This window comes from Brachycentrus maculatus, unplaced genomic scaffold, assembly GCF_059751285.1.
Source record: "Brachycentrus maculatus isolate JH-2025_06_01 unplaced genomic scaffold, ASM5975128v1 h1tg000122l, whole genome shotgun sequence".
Taxonomy (NCBI): Eukaryota; Metazoa; Arthropoda; class Insecta; order Trichoptera; family Brachycentridae; genus Brachycentrus; species Brachycentrus maculatus.
Genome location: NW_028280875.1, coordinates 1,236,152 through 1,259,760, shown reverse-complemented (window position 1 = coordinate 1,259,760; position 23,609 = coordinate 1,236,152). Strand labels below are relative to the sequence as shown.

At 37.5% G+C, this 23,609-nt stretch overlaps 1 protein-coding gene across 5 annotated transcripts in view; it reads left to right on the top strand.

The window, feature by feature from the left end:
* yem (yemanuclein) overlaps positions 1 to 20,119 on the top strand; it is a 30,567-nt gene extending 10,448 nt beyond the window's left edge. Inside the window, exons 4-17 of one of the 5 annotated variants that reach the window (XM_088260017.1) lie at positions 383 to 517; positions 1,648 to 1,791; positions 2,868 to 3,039; positions 5,814 to 5,925; positions 6,528 to 6,713; positions 7,164 to 7,331; positions 8,595 to 8,675; positions 9,142 to 9,240; positions 10,183 to 10,320; positions 11,250 to 13,170; positions 14,575 to 14,635; positions 17,068 to 17,152; positions 18,002 to 18,054; positions 18,695 to 20,119. In XM_088260017.1, the coding sequence (XP_088116143.1) occupies positions 383 to 517; positions 1,648 to 1,791; positions 2,868 to 3,039; positions 5,814 to 5,925; positions 6,528 to 6,713; positions 7,164 to 7,331; positions 8,595 to 8,675; positions 9,142 to 9,240; positions 10,183 to 10,320; positions 11,250 to 13,170; positions 14,575 to 14,635; positions 17,068 to 17,152; positions 18,002 to 18,054; positions 18,695 to 18,708 (3,369 nt within the window). In that variant the 3' untranslated portion in view covers positions 18,709 to 20,119. Of the gene's footprint in view, positions 1 to 382; positions 518 to 1,647; positions 1,792 to 2,867; positions 3,040 to 5,813; positions 5,926 to 6,527; positions 6,714 to 7,163; positions 7,332 to 8,594; positions 8,676 to 9,141; positions 9,241 to 10,182; positions 10,321 to 11,249; positions 13,171 to 14,574; positions 14,653 to 17,067; positions 17,153 to 18,001; positions 18,055 to 18,694 lie in introns of those variants that run through there. The other 4 variants (XM_088260018.1, XM_088260022.1, XM_088260019.1 and 1 more) reach the window with 4 other exon arrangements.
* The last annotated feature ends 3,490 nt before the right edge of the window (positions 20,120 to 23,609 follow it).

The following is a 23,609-nucleotide window of genomic DNA, read 5'->3' as shown; positions in this document are numbered from 1 at the left end:
GGTACTATACTCAGCGAGGTATGGGGAAGGAGGCTAGATGAAGCATTTTTGTCACCTTTCATTATTTTGTATAATGTATTTTTTTTAAATAAAATTAAGAAATTTTACAAAATAAGTCTAAAACTTTGTATAATAAAAGTGGTCAAAAACAATGTTTTAGTTTAATAAAATTAGCCACAAAGTATCCACACAAAACATTAAGAATAATTAAGATACGATAAGTAATAATGAATTTAATTTTTTGATATCCCATTTAGATTTCTGAAGAAGGAAACCAATTTTTTATTTTCTTTCTTTACAAGATATCGCGTGGAACATATCTTCCGTGTAAATGGGGAGTTCAATGTACTGTTGTTGATGAAATGTGTTATTATCCTTTCAGTATGATGAAATGATCCCTCCCGAGTGTGACACGGTGGGCGGTGGCTTCTACATCAACAGCGGCTCCCTGGAGTTCAAGAACATCACCGGGGACCTCGAAGACTCCTCTCCGCCGTTGCATCGCAAGACTCACAAGGTACTGCCGTCCTCTGTGCTACAAGTCGCCAAGCACTCTTCACATACTTACATCTGCAAAAATATAACCCATTGCAACACAAAGCCAGCGAATCGCCGGCCAAGATCAATTTGTCACTGACGGAAGATTCGCAACTATGTAACCGACGTTACTCGCGCTTATGCCACTGGGGGGCCCGTCGCCTGTAGCACAGCTATGGCTCTGCCGTTGTAAGAGGCAGAGGCTCACCGCAGCTCAGTCCGGTCGGTCAGCCGAACGATATCCACTGGCCCTGAAAAGGGCCTCCGACTTGGGTATCGGTCTAATGGATACCAGACTGAGGTACGGAGAGCAGGATCACAGGGAGATCGCACTGACTCATGTTGTAATAGTGTCAAGAATGTATGTATGGAAAATGATTTGGCAATGAATGAAAGTAAGTCAAAGGTCGTGGTGTTTGAAAGAGAGAAAGATATGACAGAATGCAAGATTATCGTGCACAATGAATCCCTGGAACAGGTGCAAGAATTTTTATATCTAGGAAGCATGTTCACAAGGGATGGAAAAGTGGATAAGGATATTGAGAGAAGAGTGAATGCAGGGAATAGAATAAATGGTGCTTTGAACAGAGTGATTGCAAATAAAAATATGTCCATGGAAGCCAAGCTAGCGGTTCACAACGGCGTGCTGGTACCGAAACTAATGTATGGGAGCGAAACATGGAACTGGCAAACCAGAGTGAACGCTGTTGAAATGCGCTCCCTCAGACAAATGTGTGGAAAATCATTGTATGACAGATTTAAAAACGAAGATACAAGAAAGGAATGTAAGGCTGAACAAGGAATAATTGAAAAGATTAGGAAGAGTGCTTTAAGGAGGTATGGACATGTGGAGCGAATGGATGGTGAGAGAATGACTAAAAAAATATGTGTGGCGAATGTAAGCGAGAAAACAGAACGAGGACGGCCGAAAAAGACTTGTGTCAAAAGTCTGCGTAATTGGAGGGCATGTATGACTAGATGTATGGATGTGAAGGAGGCAAGGAGTGTATGTCAGGACAGAAGAGTGTGGCGTTCCATCCTTTCTGCCTACCCCGCGGAGAAACGGCCAATGAATTTTGATTGTTTTTCATTTGTGTTTTTTATTTCCAGCGCGTGTTATCCTCAAGTGAAAGTGAAGAGGAGTCCTCCTCGTCTGACGATGACTCAGATGCCTCCACCGGGGAGAAGCAGACGGAGAACGGGAAGGGGGGTCAGGTCACCGACTCCGACAAGTCCGGAGAGGACGGGAAGAAGGTGAGAGATGATGAATTAAAAAATTACTAAAGCATAATTTTGTGGTCACAACGCTTTAATAATTTGTTTTGTACATTAAAAGCATTGTTAACTTTTTGGTATGGTAATTTAACACTCTCCTTTTCATTCATTCATGATAACTTTGTGTAGTCACGAATTAGTGTTTTTCAAAATGGTATTACACAAAGTCCGCCTCCGTAGTGTAATGGTCAGCACGCTAGGCTACAGTACTGGAGGTCCCGGGTTCAATTCACTCTGTATTTATTCAATATTACTGTGAACTAGTACCTGAAGCAGAGGGCTGATCGCCATTCCTTCATGTGTTAACGATCAATATAACACTGCTTTAATATGATGCAGTGCCATATGCATCCGGTGCGGATAAGGGTTTAAAAATAATAAAAAACTAGTAGTTTATCGAATTGCAAATAATGTCAAATGGTGTTTAACCTTGGACCGTGGGACTTGTTTCAATGTACCTTAACACACTGTCCGCCTCCGTAGTGTAATGGTCAGCATGCTCGGCTACCGTTCTGGAGGTCCTGGGTTCGATTCCCAAGAGGGTCAAAATAAATTTCAGTGATTTTTCAGTCTAATATTTATTTAGTATGACCCTGAACTGGTACCTGGAGCGGAAATCTGATCACCTTTCCTTCGTGTATTTAACTATCAAGATAACACTGCTTCTATACGATGCAGTGCCCTTTGCACCATTGGGTGCGGATAAGGGTTAAAAGAAGTTTTTTTTTCTATTTTTTAAATATTCACAATACTGAATCATGGTGATTTTTATTTTGAGAAATAAAAAGACTGTTTTCATCCACTCACATTTTTATTGACCAACTAGTTTCGGCAACAACCTGTTGCCCTCTTCAGGGTTTAGTCATAAATTAAACCCTGAAGAGGGCAACAGGTTGTTGCTGAAACAAGTTGGTTAGTAAAAATGTGAGTGGATCAAAACACAAAGTCGTTTTTATTTCTCAAAATACTATATCAATATGATCCACAAAGTTAATGCTTTCAATATTCAAAACATGGTGATTTTATTTGAGTTTCTTGCGTGTGCATTGTTGCAGATGAAGCCAGCCAAGGTCAAGGAGGGCGAGAGCAAGGACGAGCTGCCTCGGAAGAAGCGGAAGAACTCCCAGGACGAGACGGGAGTCGGCGCGGAGCAGCCGGCGGCCCCGCCTCCGTCCGTTCCCGGTAAGAAGACCGTCAAGGAGTTGCTAGCCGAAGCCCGTGCCAACAGTAACTATAAATATTATTTATTTATAGATAATAATAAAAAATAATTAATAAAACCCTTATCCGCACCCAATGGTGCATAGGGCACTGCGTCGTATAAACGCAGTGTTATCTTGATCGTTGATACAAAGATGATAGTATGCAACCCCAGGCAGAATTTAATGATTTAAATCCAGATGAACCCCATATAATCCTCCAGGAAGTAGAGAATGCCATTAAAAAACTCAAATCCTACAAATCGCCTGGAAAGGACGGAATCCAAGCTGAGTTCCTAAAGAATATGACCGATGACGGCATTAAGAGGATGCACGATATATGTAATTCGGTATGGGAATCAGGAATATGGCCAACGGACTGGGTGGAATCTGTATTTATTCCAATACACAAGAAGGGTTCTACGCTAAAGTGTGAAAACTATCGAACTGTCTCACTCATCTCTCACGCCAGCAAAATATTGCTACACATATTAAAAGCAAGGCTAAAACACTACCTCGACTGGCAAATTTCAATTGAGCAAGCTGGATTCGTCAAAGGCAAGGGTACACGTGAGCAAATCTTGAACATAAGACAAATAATCGAGAAAAGTCGGGAGTTCAAGGTTCCGGTCGTACTTTGCTTTATTGATTATACAAAGGCTTTTGACTGCGTGAATTGGAATTGCCTGTGGAAGGTTTTGGAAGCAATGGGTGTACCGAGACAGTTGATAGTTCTTATTCACAACTTATACGTACAAAATTTGGCATCGGTAAGAGTTGATAATTTCCTCTCAGAGTCATTTCAAGTACAAAAAGGCGTGAGACAAGGGTGTATACTGTCTCCTGATCTCTTTAATATATATGGAGAATATATAATGAGGAAAGTACTAGACGGGTGGGAAGGTGGCGTATCAGTAGGGGGCAAAAAGATCTCCAATATAAGGTTTGCAGACGACACAACGCTAATAGCCAACAATGAGGACGAAATGGCTGAACTCCTCCATAGAGTCGAAATAGAAAGCCAGCATTTAGGACTTCAAATAAACAAAAGTAAAACAAAGGTTCTTGTCATCGACCGATTCGGCACCCTGATAAGGAACAATTCTTTAAGGGATTATGAAGAAGTCGACGACTTTATCTATTTAGGTGCACTCATTTCTAAAGACGGAGGCTGTGAAGCAGAAATCCGGAGAAGAATTGGAATGGCAAAATCAGCAATGTCTAGTCTGGCGAAGATATGGAAAAATCGGTCCATACTGAGGAGAACGAAAACCCGTCTAGTGAAAACTCTTGTATTCTCCATTGCGCTGTATGGAGTGGAAACATGGACACTGAGGAAAAAGGAAAGACATATGCTGGATGTGTTTGAAATGTGGTGCTGGAGGAGGATGCTGCGCATTCCTTGGACTGCAAGACGCACAAACGTCTCCATTCTCCGCGAACTGTCAGTGACAGAAAGACTCTCCACGACTTGCAGGAAAAGGATTCTGTCCTACTTTGGGCATATCGTCAGAAAGAACGAGAAGAGTCTTGAAAAACTGGTAGTAACAGGTACAGTTGAAGGCAACCGGGCAAGAGGACGGTCTCCAACAAGATGGACAGACCAAATAAAGAAATTAACCGGATCCTCGCTAAACGCTGCCATCAAGTTGGCCCAGGACCGGGAAGAATGGAGAGGACTTGTGCACCAAGTGCCTGACATTCCAGAAGACCACGACGCTCAGCATTGAGCAAGAAGATGAAGAAGAAGATCTTGATCGTTTACACATGAAGGAAAGGTGATCAGCCTTCCGCTTCCGGTACCAGTCCAGGGTAATATTGAATAAATATTACAGTGAAAAAATAACATATATTTATTTCACCCCACTTGGGAATCGAACCCGGGACCTCCAGAACGGTAGCCGAGGGTGCTGACCATTACACTACGGAGGCGGACATTTATTCTTCTTTTTAGTTTTCTAAATTATATTTTATTATTAAAAACACAAAAATTTAATTCTTGAAAATGGTTATGGCATTTTAAGGCGAAACGATTAATACAAATTTAATTTTTATGTGTTTTTATTAATAATTAACAACAATTTATTAGTCTCTTTAAATCAGTGTTTGATTTTAGTATTTAATATAAAAACTATAGATATTATTTGTTTAGTGCAGAGATTTTGCAATTTAGCATGCTTTTAATTTACAGTGCACTCCCAATTTTTCGGGATTAGGTTAACCGGGAAATAGAAAAACAAGTGATAGACTTAACAGTATCTCACTCATATGTCGTGGTTTATGGCTTAAAATACCCTGATTACCTCTATTTTATTTCTTAGTCATCATAATATTAGTGATAAAAATTCTCTGGTGCGATTTATCCGACGAAACATCCATTGTTTCAGTATTAGAGTACGGATTCACTGATGCGGATCTTCTATATGATCGGAACTTACCTACCTCTAATCCAACTCATACTTTGTGCTAAAAAAAAACTTTAAAATATATGTATATGCTTTTAAAAAAATATATCCAATCGATTTGCGAATACAGGAGATAACATTGTTGGGTAATATGTCCAAAATTAAACAAGGTTTATTTGATTTGAATTCTACATTTATTTATGTATATGTTAATACGTTTCATCTTATTAAGACATTATCAATTAAAATCATAAAGAATTCAAATCCAATAAACCTTGTTTAATTTTGGATATATTACCCAACAATTCAATATGGAATTCTACCAACTGTCTGCAGTTACAATTAACAGGAGATAACGCTATAAATACTTAAATGACATTATGTTATTTATTTTAAGGTGGTGTAGAGAACAATATTGAAGCCAGCACGGACTCCAGGTCATCAGATTCCAGCTGCAAGGCTCCCGCCGTTCCGAGCTCAGACAACCCCATCAGTTCGGATAGTTCGAGGTTCGTATCCCGTATACGAAGAAGATTATATTCTTCTTTCTTCTTCTTTAACCTTCGTACTCCACTTCTGGATAAAGACGTCTTCCGTATCCTTCCTTTTTTTCGGTCTGTTGCTGTTTACAGCCTGTTTCTATTCCCCACAGCGACTATGTCGTCGGACCATGTCTTTTGGATATGACACCTCTTTTGCTCTCCCAAGGTCTCCATCGTAGAATTATTGGGGCCCATCTTGTGGGGTAGTGAAATTTTTATTTTATATACCGTAGAACGGGGCTACTTGAACTTTGATGTGTTACTTGAGCCCAGTACAAAAAAGAGATTTAAATCTGTATTTGGTCTACAATAATAACGTTATTGTGACAATAAGGTTCACCTGTCAGGGAAACAATGAATCATGTCGATTCATTCATTATTGTAGACCAAATACAGATATAAATAAAAAAAAATTGTACTTAGCTCAAGTAACACATCAAAGTTCAAGTAGTCCCGTTCTACGGCACTTTGATAGTGGGCAATTTATTATGAATTTTTGTTTTGATTCCCAAAGAAAAATTGATAATACACTTTTACTGTAGTTTTTCACGGAAGTTGTCACGTTGCAGGGACGCTGTGCCCCGCGAGAGCGGCGCGGTGGCGGCCCCCGCGGCGCCCCCGCTGCCCCCCCTGCCCGCGGGGCTGCCCCCCGAGGCAGCCACCCTGGCGCGCCGCCTCAAGGCGCTGGCCGAGGCGCACTTCTCTTCGCACACGGGCAAGCTGTCCGGTAGCGAGGTCAATGACATCATACTCGGGTAAGGGGTCATCTTGTTTACTTTATAAAATAAATATGTATAGTAAAACCCATATTTTACGCTTTTTAAGTGACTGAAAAAAAAAAACTTGGTGGGAAAACATAAATGGGGGGGTATTGAAAAAAAAACTTTTTAATTTCATTTATTTTTAGTAAATTTTTTTTACTTGGCTCATTTTTATTTGTGGAGCTCCTCACCAAAACGTTATATTTCCATTATAAATGATGTTTTAAGTAATCAGGAATTCATGCTTGTAAAATTGTTACGTTTTGGTGAGATTTAATGATTTCATAATATTGGTTTGAAACAGGATCGTTCACATTTTGTCGCAACTTTAATTGAGATTTTAACAGATTTTCATTTAAAGGATTTTTGCGCAACATTGGAAATGTAACTTTTTGGTGAGGACCTCCACATTAGCACTTAGACATGTTTGTTTGTCATCCCCAGGATGGAGCAGCACTGCCGGCGCTGTTCGGTGGTGCCGTCGGTGCGGCACGCGCTGTTCTCGCACGCGGCAGCACTGCTGCGGCGCGGCAAGCCCGGCCTCATCCAGCGCGCTCGCCGCCTCGCCGACGAGCACCAGCGCGCCATCGCCGTGCGCAACCCTCTCGAGAAGTAATACACCTTCTTCCGTTGCAATTCTTCTTCTTCTTCTCCGTCTTATTCCTCATTACTGAGGGTTGTGACCCTTGCAGAAGCAATCACTCTTCTCCAGCTATCCCTTGACTGCGCTGTACGTAGCGCTCCAACCACTGAGGTCCCTGCTGCTGCCTTAATTTGATCGGTCCATCGTGTGGGGGATCTTCCTCTCCCTCTCTTTCCCTCCAGGCTACCGATCACAACTGGTCGTTCCAGGCTATCCTCGTTGCCACACGCAAAGTGTCTAAAGAACTGGAGAATCCGTCGGGTACAGACATTGGCCAGAGTCGAGCCATCCAAGCGTAGTTCCTGGCGAATGGACTCATTGGTAGGTCTAGCTGTCCATGGAATTCGGAGCATGCGCCTCCAACACCACATTTTGAAGGCATCAATTTTTCTCCTTAGAGAGAATATCAGAGGTTTTTTTTAAACCCCTATCTGCGCCCGATCATGCATATGGCAGGGTGTCAAATAGATTTTGTAATTAATAATAATGTCAAGCGGTCAAGTCAGAAGTCGGAGTAATGAATGAGGAGGTGCATGATGTGGAAAAGGCGAAGAATGTTAGCTAGAAACCGAGAAAAACTTGGCACAATCAAGTATGCCAAATACTTGAAAGTGGTCAGGTTAGGAGTCGAAACAATCGGCAGCTATGTATGAGGAGATGCATGAACGTGGAAGAGGCGAAGAATGTTTGCAAGGACAGAGTGGTGTGGCGTTCTATTCGTGATAGTTGGTTAGTGTATGTTAGCTAAGACAGAGGTGTGGCGTTCTATTCTCTCTGCCTACCTCTGCAGCGAGGCAGCGTAATGATAAGTTAGTTTTGGTTTTTATGGTAATATGTAATCATAGAATGTTTACAGTGACATACGGCAACACAGCATTCGACCTACTTGATCATGCCAAGGATTTTGTTTATTTATTCATTAAACTTCTTGTATGTAATATATGTTTATAGCCGGACTTACTGCAACATCTTCCATAGTTATTGTGGTCTGTACCTTATATAATTGTTTACAATCAGTGGGCAGATAGCGCTTATACAAATACGTGAATATACGAAGTTACGGTATGAATTATTAAATTGATAATACTGTTAAAAGAAGAAAATAAGAATGGCATAAGTAGTAGGGTTGGGAGTTGAGAGGGGAGGGAGAGAGGATACAATGAAGTAATAATATGATGGACAGTTAGGGTTCCGAAGATAGATAGTAATCTTCAACTTGTCTTTACTTTCAGGCTCAAGGGGATAATAGAAAAGATGAAACCGGCTCTGTTGGATAATTACAAAACGGAATCGCACCGGATCATAGAGATGAAGTAAGCTTCAACACATTGCGCTCACTCCTTTCAAGAACGTCATAAATAAAAAATCGTCAATTTTCAGTTTGCATGTTTTCGGAATGCCCAGAAAATGTACTATATCCCAGCGAAAGCAGCATATTTTTAACTTCATTTTTACCCGCTGCAGAAAATGTTGTTTTTGCATTTTGAGGAAAAGGTATTGTTTAATAATTTTTTTAAATATACCAAATATTTTTCAAATGGAGAAAAAACCTTCAGGTTTTACCTAAAAAGATCTGTTGCACGGTAAAAAGTTCAATAAGTGGCTTGATATTTATTATTAATACATTGTATTATATTTTTAAACTTTAAAAATCTCCTGTAAAATCTCCTATTTTTTTATTTATGACGTTCTTGAAAGGAGTGAGCGATTGGTGCTCTGACTCAGTTTGGTAGACGATTTGATAAATTATCCTTATTTTTGTTAATTTCTAACTTTTAGTAAACATATTGTTCTCCAAAATTCAACACTGGACGACGATAAGAAGATTCCGGAGAAGCGACTCCCCAAACGGCGCTTCCCGTGGAATGATCACGTGCGGTAAGCGAAACATTGCAGAATAGATCGTGGGTGTGCTGGCACAAAATGTTAACATAAAAATATGCAATTTTGACCTAATAATGCAGTATTATAAAATTTTCAACATTTTTTAAACAGGATAAATACACTATGTACATCGTTTGATATGTCATGTTTATGTTGTTTTAAAATAAATTCAACTTTAAGTTCAATAGCGGGTATATTATTCAGGTTAAAAGCTTTAATTAACAGGGATTATTCAAACAGTGATTTTACAGTCAACGTTTTTTGCCAGTATACCCGTGACAGGTACATTGTGGCAGGCTTATTGCCGTGAAGCAATATCTCCCAAACGACTTAATACGGATTTATGATATTTGTACCTCGTCCCTCTGTTTGGAATCAGTGGGCAAATAGTGCTAGTACACATGAGGGAGAACAAATAAACACCAACTTACCCCTGAATCTGAGATCTCTTTGATTGTAACTCGTACCTTTTACGAATCCTTACCAGATTTTACAAACTATTAGACGCTGTAGACTATAAGACGCGCCTTAATTATAAAACAATTTTTAAAAAAATCCAAAATATTTAGCAAAAATTAATTTTTGCGGCTATCGTGGAATTCTTGTCGGAATGGGGGGTGTTCGCCTCAGAAAATATCGCATTACACAATTTTAGTGATTGTTTTTTTTTAATATATAATGGCGTTGCATATGAAATATATTGCTTTTGCCAATGTCAAGTTAATTTAATAATGTAACTTAATTATGAAATATGATAATAGATTTATTATTAAACTATAAATTTATTCCGTTCAATTTCAAAAAAACAACTAAAAGTGTGTAGATAATTGGGTTCCTGCTCGCCAGGATGAGATGGATATCTGTAGGGAGGGGAATAAGTGTTTGTGTGTACTACAAATGTTGTTGAACAGTTGTAATTCCACCTTTTTTGTTCAGTGCCATCCTGCTGGAGCTGGTGACCGGGCACGGAGTTGCCGAAGACGAGGAGGCCATGTCCCGCTTCCTGCAGAGAATCGTGCTGCCTCTGTTCCCCACCGGGTTCGTGCGCATGCCCACCCTTCTGCAGCAAGCCAAGTGAGTCCCGCTAAACCCTCAACACATTGTTGTCGGGTGGTTTTTCCATCAACCCCGACCCGAATTAAAGTCATACTACCATATACTAATTAGAGTCGTATATTATTAATCACAAGTATTAAAAATGCAAACCCAATTCCTATCTGTACTACGTTTTTTTTTATAGTCTTCCTAAAGTTAGCAAATAGCACTCTTATAAGCGTCTCCCACTCTCTATCAACATGTAAAAGATGCTTTTGAGCATTTCCCTCAAACAATGCGTTAACCGGTTCGCTGTCACAAGCGCTCTCCGATTCCGTGCTCGCCAGGCCGGCCATACAAAATGAGCGCGTAAATGCACTCTCGATTGACCTTGTCGCAAGCCAATATCAAATCCAATTCCAATACTTTTTGAATTAGAATATTTAGAGACATTAGGAAGATAAGCAATTTACGGATATTACCAAATTTACAGTCATCTTTCTAAATGTTTCAAATTTTTGTTGAAAAAATCACGGCCTGCTGGGTACTGCCATATCAATACCTTCCGGCATTGTAAGGGTACTGCCGAAAAGACATTGCGGGTTCCATTCTTATCAATTTAAAAAAAAAAACTTAAATTAAAACATAAATTTATTTATAACATGATTTAAACGATATTTCTCTGGCAATTGTTGTAATATTAATTTTATGTTTGCATTTTACTGTTTATTTTCTAAAATTCAATCGGTCGATCTGTTTTTATGTTGTATTTTATTTCATGGAAATTCTAACTTCACTGTTTGCGCTTATTGTAGGTTTCAACTGCTAATTAATTTACAACATTTTGAGTGTGTCCAAATACTTGTTCACAAAATCTGGATTATCTCCTATTACAGGAGTAATAATATGTTAAAAATTAATATAATAAAAAAATAATATGTTAATTAATTTGCTCGAACGCGTTACAGGCTTGGCAAAACTCCGAAATCGCTCAACGACAAGAGCAAGCGTGCCGACTTGATCAAGGAGTTGTTCAGCTCTCCGCAGAGTTCCGTCTCCCTTCCCAAGCCGGTCGGCCGGAGTGTCTCGGTGGAGCCCGCCAAGTTCGCCCCGCCCCCGGAGAAGTGCATCAGCGACCCCGAGCCGGCCGCCCCCTCGCAGCAGCGCCCCCGGCCCCCCACCCACTCCATCTGCATCGGCACCGACGTCAAGGACTCCGACGCCCTCAACCACTCCCTCCAGTCCCCCGGCCCCGCGGACCCCGACAAGAACAAGGGCTTCAAGGTCCACGGCGACGGGAGATCTCCTTCTCCGATGATAGGAGACAACGTCTCCATCTCGGTCACCAGCGTCTTCCAGAAAAAACCGGAAGCGGAAAAGTCCGCTTCGCCCCCAAAGACTGATAAATACGTGCACCCCAACAGCAACAGCTCGCTGACCATCACCCCCGTGACGGGGAGCAACAAGGACGCCAGCAAGCTGTCGCAGACTCCCGCCAAAGTCAGCAACTCGATCACCATCACGCCCAACCCCAAGCCCGTAGAGATCAACCCGGCGATATCCCCCAACTCCCAACAACAGGCCGTCATCAAAGTCAAATCCGCAAACGCCTTGTACGATAAGAACACTATCGCCAAAATTATCTCCGGAAAGAATAGCCATGACGCGTCCACCAGAGACAGCCCGAAGGACACTCACAAATCCAAGTCTCATTCGGACCACGGTTCCGACAAGAGCTCTAGTTCTAAGGTGGCCAATATGTCCGATTTAATCTCCAAATCTAATCACGCCTTACCCGCCTCCCCGCTACCCATGCTCTCCAAGGCGTATCTCGGAACGAGCGATCCCAAATTATCCAAGGACGACTACAAATCCTCCTCGCATGTCTCCAATAATGACATATTCATCAAACCCAAGTATAAGTCCGACCACGCGTCCCACCACACGTCACACCACCACAGACCTTCCTCTAATTCTCAATCCGGCTATCACAAGCTGCCCGACGTCAAGAGCAACGACGCAAAATACCAGAACGACGTTTACAAATCTTCAACGCACCGCGAGAGAAGTCCGAGCTCGTTGAACATCTCGCCCGTCTCCAAATCTGAGCACTCTCCTCACAACTCCTACGTCCTCAAACAGCACAGGATTCAAAAGAAATACGACTCCATGAAGGACAATTCTAACACGCAGAGGGAAGGTGCTTCCAGCGCCCAGAAACTCAATTTCGGTGACAGTGTGACCGTCTCCAAAGGCGGCCAACAGTCCGTGCTGAGTCTCGACGACAGCAGCAGCGACGACTGCGTGGAAGTCGTAGACGACAGACAAACGCAAGCCAAATCCGTCCTGCGAGATGACGACGCGCGGAGGAGAGAAAACATACGCCAAGAAGTAGAAAAACAATACAAGATGCTGAACGACAAAAGTTTCGACGCGGCCAAAAGCGATTTCTCCATAAAGAGTATCGTCAAAGACGCGTATTCTGTCAAAAATATCCTCAAACCGCAAGAGCACGAGGTCAAGAAGCACGCGGAGACCGGTCCGCCGTCAGTGATCCACGGCAAGACCGATTCGGTCCTCATCTACCCGCGGAAGACTCCGGATCCCGAGGAGCCGGAGCCGAAGAAGTACAAGCTGGACTTGTTCGGCGACCTGGAGCCCTACCAGCGGTCGGAGACCAGGCCCGGGCGGCACGTGTCCCCCGAGAGTGTGAAGTGCGAGGCGGTTAGCGTAATCAAAGACAATTTTCTGTCAAAGTCTGATAGGTTTACGGAGCGAATGCACGAGGCGCAGAGCAACGACGCGCAGCTGGCGTTTGAGGAGAAGGACTCCGCCCTGGATCAGGAGTTGGATGTCAACACAGTGATGCAGGACCTCAAGAGTCTTCAGGTTAGTCATTTAAGACATTAGTTTAGAAACTGGTCCTCAACTTGGGCGATAACGCCTCCTTGTGGGCATTTGAGACTTTGTAGGGTAATTACACTTCTTCTTCCTGGCTCCATCCCGACTTATCGTCTTTGTAGACTGCTGGAGTCAGCTCTCCTCGTCCTCAGGTTGTAGGTCCTTCTGTCATGGACAACGTCACCTAGGCCATGTCTTCAAACCATCTTCTCTCTTTGCAGCATCCATGATTTTTTTATATATCAAGATATCTCTAGATATCTTTAGAAGAAGATCCATTATAGCGTATAATCGTGGCCTTGAGGTACTATTATGTGAAAATGGCGCTATATAAATTATTATTTATAAAATGTTATTATTATTATAATAGCTTTGTCAGATTTTTCCATATCATTTTTCTAGACATGGTAACTAAAGAAATTAAGGGTGGAGCTCTAGAAAAAATAATTTTATCAATGTAGGCGGTGGGCAAAATAAGGTTGAGAACCTATGGTTTAGAATAACAAAACAAGGACTTTATGGTTTTTTCCACTTTTATTTTATTTGACCAGTGATAGGGTTTCATCGTTACCGACATCATTGTACTGGTGGGAGCCTAGACAAAATTCTTTATTATAAACACAGGCAGGGGTTAAAAACCATAATTTTATATAATTTTTCTGACCAACTGAATTTAAGTAGAGTATTATAATAATAATTATATATAAAATATGGTAAGGGTTTTTAGCAGGATTTTATAAAAACATTACCATAGGAATGGATTTTTGCAGCTATATTTAAATAATGTACGAGTGAATCCAGTGGCGTGCACAGAGTTTTTAATCAGGGTAGGAGTTGGGTAGTAAGATAATAGTGGAGACTGACCGGAACTATTGATTGTCAACTCCTACCATATATTTGTATGGGGAAGTGAGAAATAACTGCCAGAAATGTTAAATTTCTGGCAGTTATTTCTTACTGACAAGACATTTGAGTATCTACTATTGATAAATAGATACATCGTAGTCGTACAGGAGAAAGTGACCAACTAACAAATAGTAAAATGATCAGGAGAGCTATTTAAGTCACTTTTGCTTGGTAAGAAAATAAACATCAATGCAGTCAGTCATTTTTAACAAGTCTATATTATACTTCCAAGTTTCCTTCCTTACTTCCAATCCTTTGGGATTTTTTTCAGGGCAATATTAAGCTAGTAAGATATCAAATAGTCGATGATTACGTTTTTGTAAAAAATGCACGTGGTCACTTTCTCCTGTATGACTACGATATGTATTTACTTCCATTTGTCCAGCACACCCAACTCGACAATCTCTCACGAGTGTCAACATAAGCAAGTACAACGAGGACTTTATGAAATGGACCCTATTGTAATTACGGTACAATATTTTGCAGGACTTCCAAATGTGTTCGCCCGAGAGCCTTCCGCAGAGGCCGTACGAGGACGCCACCAATAGTTAGTAAAATTGTAATGTTGGTTTTTTATTTTTTTTTATTTTCTTTTCTTTATCTCCACTCTAACCACCCACCCGCTCTACTTTCCTCGCACTGTTTTTATTTTATTTTTTTGTTTCCATGGCTAATCAATCACACTTATCCATTATTCTACGCTTACCTTTTAGTTATCACAGCCGTGTTAGGTATCATTTCATACTGGTGACATCAGCACAAAACATAAATAACACTCTCCTTATCATTCATTGTTCACTTTGTGTAATACCACTCTTCGCAAAGTGAACGATAAGGAGAGTGTTATATCGCTCACTCCTTTCAAGAACGTCACAAATCAAAAATCGTCAATTTTCAGTTTTGCATGTTTTCGGAATGCCCAGAAAATGTACTATATGCCAGCAAAAGCGGCATATTTTTAACTTAATATTTACCCGCTACTGGGATGAAAGTAATGTTTTTGCATTTTGAACAAAAGGTATTTTTTAATTATTTTTTAAACATACTAAATATTTTTCAGTTTTACTTTAAAAAATCTATTCCACAGTAAAAAGTTCAATAAGTGGGTTGATTTTTATTTTTAATTCATTGTATTATATTTTTTAACTTTAAAAACATTCTCCTGAAAAATCAAGTTTTTTGATTTATGGCGTTCTTGAAAGGGGTGAGCGATATATTACCATACCACAATGTTATCAATGCTTTTATTATACAAAATACAAAACTTGAATATTTGTCAATTTTATCCCCCTAATACTAGATACTAGATACGGGCGTTTTAATCCTTTGCCCGTACCACATACGGGCAAATAAAGTGGGCCTTTGCGGATTTGCCCATACCTGGTACGAAATGCAAAGAAATAGCTGGAATTGATTTTACTGTAGTAGTACATTATAATGGAGTTATGGGGTAGAAATACTAGATGGAAAACCTTTATGTATCTAAGATCACTTTTAAAGTAGTTAAAAAATAGTTTTAGCTTGCTATGAAAACATAAAAATCATTAAAACTATTTTTTTTTAACCGGATCCACGCGGCTCGCATAACCGTATGTGTTTTCACAAAACATTCCCCGTACGCGGCTGACATAAGCGTTTGTGTTTTTACTTTACTCCAAGTTTCGAACCTCAGTTCATTGGAGGGATTTTTTCATGGTGTGGAACTTTGGATAAAATAATACGTCAATACTTGGCCTTATGACATCTGTTGAAATATCTGACTAATAATTTGTAACATCACAAGGATAAATAAAAGAACAGATCCCTGATTTTTCTTGCGGTCGGTAATTAGTCCGCACCATAATCATGCCCTATATCTGTCTCACTCTCGACGCTACACATCGCCAGTGGGTAAGAGTGACACACGATGCGTGCTTTGATTTATTTATCTTACGATCTTATTTGTTTATATTACGATATATTTCAAGAATAATGTGACAGAGTGTATTATAGAGTACCAAAAAGCCACAATGAATCCCATTGAACGTTTTTGTTTAGGATAATAAATCGTTTCTTAATTTAATACATGATAAAAGTAATCATTTAAAAAACGGCAAAATACCCGCCGCGCACGGGCGAACAAAGTGAACGCGGTTAAAAGGATAAATACCTGCAAGCAACCCTCTACTTTTAAAGGTTTGTTTGCAGGTAGCATAGTAAGGATCAGGGAAGGGAAATGTGAAAAATACACCACAAACACCTAAACCAATTAAAAATAAATCTTCAATTTCTTTTGCACTCGGCGGGAATCGAACCTGCGATGCCAGTTTCGCAGACAAGTGCCCACCCAACTACGCTGTGGTGCCTATTATTTAACGACTTGCGATAATGCGTTATGTATCAGAAATAAATTAAATAAAACCTTCCCTTTTTCTAAATAAAGTCTTCATGAAAACCAATCTCCAAACTCAAGTGTACAAAAGATTATCACATTTAAAAAAGATTTCTCACCAACCATGGATTGTTTTATACTAGGAAGAAAAGAAAATTTATGATATGAGTTCATATATTTATTGATTTGGCGTTTAATTTGTAGAACTCCATTTTAATTTATGTATTTATTTTAAATCAAACACAGATTTTTTGAGCCTACTAAGTTGTATTTTATTAACAAAAACACATAAAAATTAATATTTTGACAATTCTTTCACCTAGTTATGGTATTATCAAACGAATGTCATTCGTAATTTTTCATGATTTTTATGTGTTTTTGTTAATAAAATACAACTTAGTAGGCTCATAAAATCTGTGTTTGATTTAAAATTAATACATAAATAAATATCCTAACAGTCTCCTTATCATTCATGTGTTATTGTCGTTTTTCATCAAAGCTGTCTTTTTTTTAAAATTTGTTCACATGTTATCGTTGTTGCCATTTCTGCTTAAAATGTATCCTATGACAGTACATTTGAACGATGTGTTATTTTTCTCAACTTGCAGCCATATTCCGAGGGAGCTCATTCCCTGCGGAGAATAGCTCCGCTATATTCAATAACACAAACTTTGTCTCCAAGGATGCCTTGCTGTAAGTAAACATTCATTTATACTATCAAACTAATTAGGTGTTTACAACATTTTGAGTGTGTCCAAATACTGTGTTCACAAACCTGGATTATCTCCGCTTAGGAGTTATTTTATACATCTCAACATAGATGAAGAAGAACGTGGAAGTCTTGAAGATTAGAATATGGAAGATTTGAACACACTCAAAATGTTGTAAATAAAATAATTGGCCTATGACAGTCGTAAGCCCTGTAAATGCCCAGACTTAAATTTTCTTCTTGGTGTATGTTGAGATGTCAAAATGTAAACTGACACCCTTTAAAATTCTTAGTGACTACAATTTTCATACAACTGAATACGAAAAATAAAAATGTATAATTACGTGTTATTCAATGTACCCACAGGGTGTTTGTCCACTACACGGAATTTTACTGTTTAGCACGTCAGTTAGCATTTTAAAACGATGATTGGCTTGGATTGGCTTGTGCTTTTGTCCATCTTTCTTCGGATCGGACCTCTAAGTCGGTGCGTGAACACGTTGCAAGTGAATTTGATCACTATAAACTGTTGTAGTCGCTTTTATTTTTCAAAACTGGACTGCCGGACGGTAATGTTCCGGGTAGTGGACAAGCGCCCATAGTCATATTTGCTGTCCACAAGTCTAACATTTACCGAGTACGGATAAATCCGATATATTTGGATAATGCGATAAGACGCAAACGTCGTCCACAAATACTGCTCAAATCATGAATAATGTCAAAATAAAAGAAAATTCATATTAAATTTAAAAGCTATAATACAATGTTTATTTATGTTTTCTTCCGAGGTTATTTAACAAGTATGATGCTTATTTATATATATTATTTTCCAGAAAAAAGCCCACCGTCTTCGTGGAGACTTCTTCATCACACAATCTAACTACAGGTAATATTTCTGGCCACTTTTTCTTACTTAACTTTCTATAAACTTGTTTTTCACGTTGCCTAAATCGTAAATTCAATATGATTAGTTTAATACGCCGTATTTTCGTGTAATTTTCATGTTTATTTTAACCGGTTCCATTTTCCCCGTTAATTTTCACAGGATGAAAGTATTTTTAGCAAATGAGAACCTAGTCGCTATGTTTTTTTAGAAATCATTTCGGCAGTCACTTTGTGGTAATATTTATCCCTGAATTTAGCTTGGTAAATACCACTTTTTACTAACACATTATTGTTGGGTAGTTTTTCCATCAACCCTGACCTTAGTTTATACTCTGCCCGACCCTCTGTATACTAATCACAAGTAACCGCAACACCCGATTCCCATCTATACAATGTTTTGTTGGCGTCTCTCACGCTCTATCAAAAGTAGGAGAACGCTTATAAGCGTCTCCCACTCACTAACAGTATGTAAAAGACGCTTTTAAGCGTTTCCCGCAAACAATTTGTTAAGATCTATTGTGATGCATTCAATATCATTAATCATTATCAATCGCCATATTTTTATATAGACTTTTCCATAGAAGGTTTTTCTATATATTTTGTGAATTTGGTGTGTTAATATTTGTGTTTCATTGTTCCAGGTTCGCTCCATTGACAGTCACTGCCGACAATGTCGGCCCTCATGCTATCCCAATTATACCACAGCAAAGCGAGAAAACAGCGCTACGAGTAACCAGACTGTTTACCCCTACTGTACGTGTACATAGACCCGTTATACTCTAAAGCCCCGCTTAGTTCTAACGATGCTCCTATATCATTAGCGTTCCAAGCAGGAAGCTCTCCATTTGCCTCAAGATGCAGTTATTCTATTGCATCGCCAAAATCATTCATAAACATATAAAAAAAGAAAATTGTTCAAGCACGAATCAGAATATTAGCCGCAAAATTCTTCTCTTCATTAACACATTATTGTCGGGCAGTTTTACATCAACCCCGACCCTAATTATACTCAGACAGTCTGCCGCCCGACCCCCAGTATACTTATCACAAGTAACCACAAACCCGTTTCTGATCTATACAATGTTTTTTGACTTGACTCGCGCTCTACCAAAGTATGTAAAAGACGCTTTTAAGCGTTTCCCACAAAACATGTGTAACCATCTAATGTAAATTTTTAGAGAAAGTAATATACATACGTCGCATACGCACTAAAATTAAATGGTAACACATGCTTTGTGACAATATTTTTTATATCGAAAATTAGAGGTTGTACTTTGTCGGAATGAAGGTTGACGCAATGCTGTTTAATATTGCCAAAGTTGGCCATCCTGGGGATGTTAATTTTTTTTACATTTTATTTTAACGGTGTGTGATTACAAAATAAAAAATCAACCTGTGATCACAATAAATTCAATTCGCAGACTCATCTTCAGGCTTAGAGAGACTGTCAAAAACTGACTGTATTTTTTTTTATGTTGAAAAATATCACGGTGACAAATGGAGTGTTTACTGTTATGTATTTTTAGTCATTTGTATATTTTAGCATTAAGTATTATTGCACATTGCCTTCAGATATCATGTGAAGAGAGATTTGTAAAAATTGTATTTAAATTTCGTCTAATGCTAGTCATTTTTTTTATTCTCTCGCTGATTGAAGTTGATCTTTGTAGGATATGTTTTTAAGAAATGTTTTCGCAAGTTCGATTCAATAATGAATATTGTATAAATAAAACGATACTTATTACATTTTTGGAATTTTATGTAACACTGTCTTAACAGATGCAGTTTTTTTTTGGTTGCTGAATTTATAAAAAGTAACGGCAGTGATAAAATTATGTTTGTACTGTATATTTATAAATTTTTTTTAATAATCATTTTTGAAACTAATAAGTTATCATCACAAAACTAAATAAATCTATGAATATTTTTTAAATGAAAGATAAATATGTTATCATCAAAGAATGAAAATTTCTCCTTCAAACCATAAAAGTTTATTGTTATTTTTAAACAATGATATGTAATTCGAATTTTGCTTTAAATAAAATATGTATATGGGTTCCCCCAAACAATTTTTTAATACAAAATTTTTGATAGTTTTTTCTTAAACCCTAACATGAACAAAAAAGGAATGTATTTAGTCAAAATTAAGAATAATTTATGTTGCTCCATTTTTGTGAAAAAATATGGAAATGATTTAACTTTTATTAAAGTTTTTTTTTCTAAAAATAATCTCTATCCCACTGTTTCTAACTGCTGGTGGAAAAGCATTCCATGCTCGGTGACAGCAAAGGCACACTCGCCAAATTAATGCCCTGGTTGCAAGCTGGTAAGATCACATTATAGCAAATTGGCAATAGCATCCGTGGCAGTTATAGCAAATTGAAGCGTTAGACATCTATCAACCAATTTGTCTGGAATGCACGGGTCTTTTAGATACTCCGGGGCCGTATTATATATTCCAAAGAAGGTTTTTTTTATTATTCAAATAACTTATTTTTCAATGCTTTTGTTATTTTGTTAACTAAAATACAAATTAACTTTCGCCAATTTTCTTTATATAAACTGATGCGTGGCGATGATTCGCAAGGAATTCATATTACTTTTCCACAATAGCAGTGAATGAAATTGCTAGATTTTTTCGCTATTTTTTTATTTTTAGTTTTGGTTGAAATTTTTCTTCAAATTATTGAAAATTTTGTATTCAAAAAATTATTTCATTGTATTTTCCAATTTTTGTCAAGATTCGAATTATCGTTGTTCAAACCAACTAGCTTCCATAGTAGTATTTTTCCTTTGCATAGTTCTTTTTGTCTCCGATCACCCTGAAGTCTGGTTTCCATGTTTGTGATGGGTCGGCTCAAGCGATGGATCCAATGATTGATGCAGAATTAGGTTTCTTTTACCAAAACCTTTCTTTAAATTAGCGTAAGATTTAAACTTAGTCTCCCAATTTACTCGATAGAAACACATAACCATTTAGGATGTAATTATTGCGATGTGGGACACTGTTTAATGTGCACTTATTCGATGAATATATATGACATTAGTCGTCTTAAGTGGTCGAATAGTTCCTCCAATTAAAGCCTATTGATGATGTTGTTAAATAAATACTTATATATACATAATATGCCTTTTTTTTTCTTTTCCAAATAATTTATCATATCAATATAATAATTAGGTGGGTCATAATTGAGTGAACGATTTGTTTGAATGAAAATCTTGGCAACTGTAAAAATTTTTAAAGTTACAATTTAAAAAAATACCTCATCCTCACTGTTTAAGTATTAACAATCAAATCTACAAAATGGCAACCATTTACAGAAAGGGAAAAATGTTGGGTTTCATAATGGGGAGAATGAATGTCCCTGGAAAGTTACGCAAAAATATTCTGGTGATGTTAAATCCCCATCTGGCAATTTTAGATCACAATGTTTTTTATCAAAATGCGCTTTGAGTCGCAAAAACCTAAGAATTTTTTCATAAAAATCAAATCTGACCAAGAAATGTGAAAATGGTGACATCTTTTGACTGTTTGCTCAACTATGGTCCAACTGTATGTAAAAATATTTTAAGATCACATTACATTGTGATTAATGCTCAAATTTTCAATCTACTACCTAACCACAAACAATATGTAGGTTGACTTTTGGTAAAATTCATAGAAGTTGCCACAAAATAGATGGAAACTCCATAGAAATCTCACGATATATGTAGAAAAAAAATTATCACCATCATCTATTTAGTGGTGTTTTCTATAAGATGTAGAAAATGTGCAGTTTGGACATGGTCATGTTTGTAATCAATAAATTAAAATATATTTAATAATGAATCTTTTAAAACTCATGTAAAGATTTTTTATAATTAAAAATATTTTATATTATAAATTCTCCTGTTTTTTTTTGTTGATGGAAAAGCCACTGACCAAACAAAAAAATATATTTGGTGAACATTCTCAACCTACCAATATGGAATGTGAAAACAAAAGATAATTCCCACTAAGATTATTTCATCCGTAATTCTCGAGAAATTGGTCACCATAATGATCGTAAAACAGGGACATTTGTCTAAAGAGAGATTAAATAATTAGGTACTGCCACGCTCATTATTAACCCCTACAGACCAGCCTAAAGCTGACTATCACATTGGTCTACGAAACAGCTATATATGTTGTTAAAAAATTCTTATAAATTTGGATAATTTATATACTGCCGTTTTCATAAAATACTACCTCAAGGGCGCTTTCAAGCAGAGTCACTTGGCGTATGCGTATGCTATGGCATACCACATAGTATGACGCATGGATAGTGCAGGTTGTATGGTTAATTTCATTTGTTTACAAATTTCAATGTGAAAAGTACTGATTTTCTTATGAGAAAATTAAAAGAAAATGGTTCTGCAATGTTGTAGTTAAAATATGAACTTTGCCAATGCATGCCAATTTTATTTTATATCCAAGTCTGAAGGGGTTAAAGATGAGATTTTTAAAATTAATAATATATAAATTCTACTGAATCGCTATCACTGCCATGTTGTCAATTTATTTTGAAATTGTTACTTTTTTTACTCTAATGTGTTTTGAATTTAGACTGAAGGAAATATATTGAGAAGTGTTTTAAACGCTAATATTGAAGACTGAATCATTTTGGATTACTTGTAATATAGATTTAACCACATTCTGTTGGCATTGATTAATTTTCTTGATTTTCTGACATTACAGTCGAGACTTTCTTAGTTGTTGGTTCTTTCTTGTTTGGACCTATTTAATGTTGAAAAGAATATTCCAAATTCAAATTAACAACAACACTTTACCACATTTATTACTCTTTTTTTAAAAATAAATATCAAGTGATGCCACCGCGCAAAAACAAAATTGGGTGTTGTCATGTCTAATAAGTTGCCTTTCCCGAAAACTGAAATATTAGCAAAATATTTTTATTATTTCTGATTTTGATTAGTTATACTCAAAAATCATTATGAATAATTTTAAAAAACCTAATCTTTTAAAATATATATACGATAAATATAAAAAGCTTTTTTAAATGTTTAAAAAATATGTTAAAATCATTTTTGATTCATTGGCTGTTTAATTTTTATTTATTTATAAAGCACTTTAAATAAAATATTGTTTCAAAATGTATATGTTTATTTTTTCACATAAAAACAAGTTTAAATTCATTCAATATTAATCTATTGTAGATAGAAAAAGTTAAACAAAAAAATTATTTGTAAAGATAATAAAATTAGGCAGTACATATGTAAGAGTCGCTACTCACGCTTGAGTGCTAGCGAAATACATCTAGGCTAGACATCTGTTACTTCTGTCTGACTAAGACAATTTTATAAATTATATATAATAAAACAACAACTATTCAGTTTTTTTTCACTTTATTTTATTTGACCAGTGACAGGGTTCGTTGTTACCGACATCATTAGAATACACAAAATATTTTATATACACAACAAGGCATTTTATATCATTTTTCTTATAAAATTCATTTAAATTGTCAGAAAAACTAAATAAAATTATGGTTTTTAAGTTGTTGCGTATATATAACA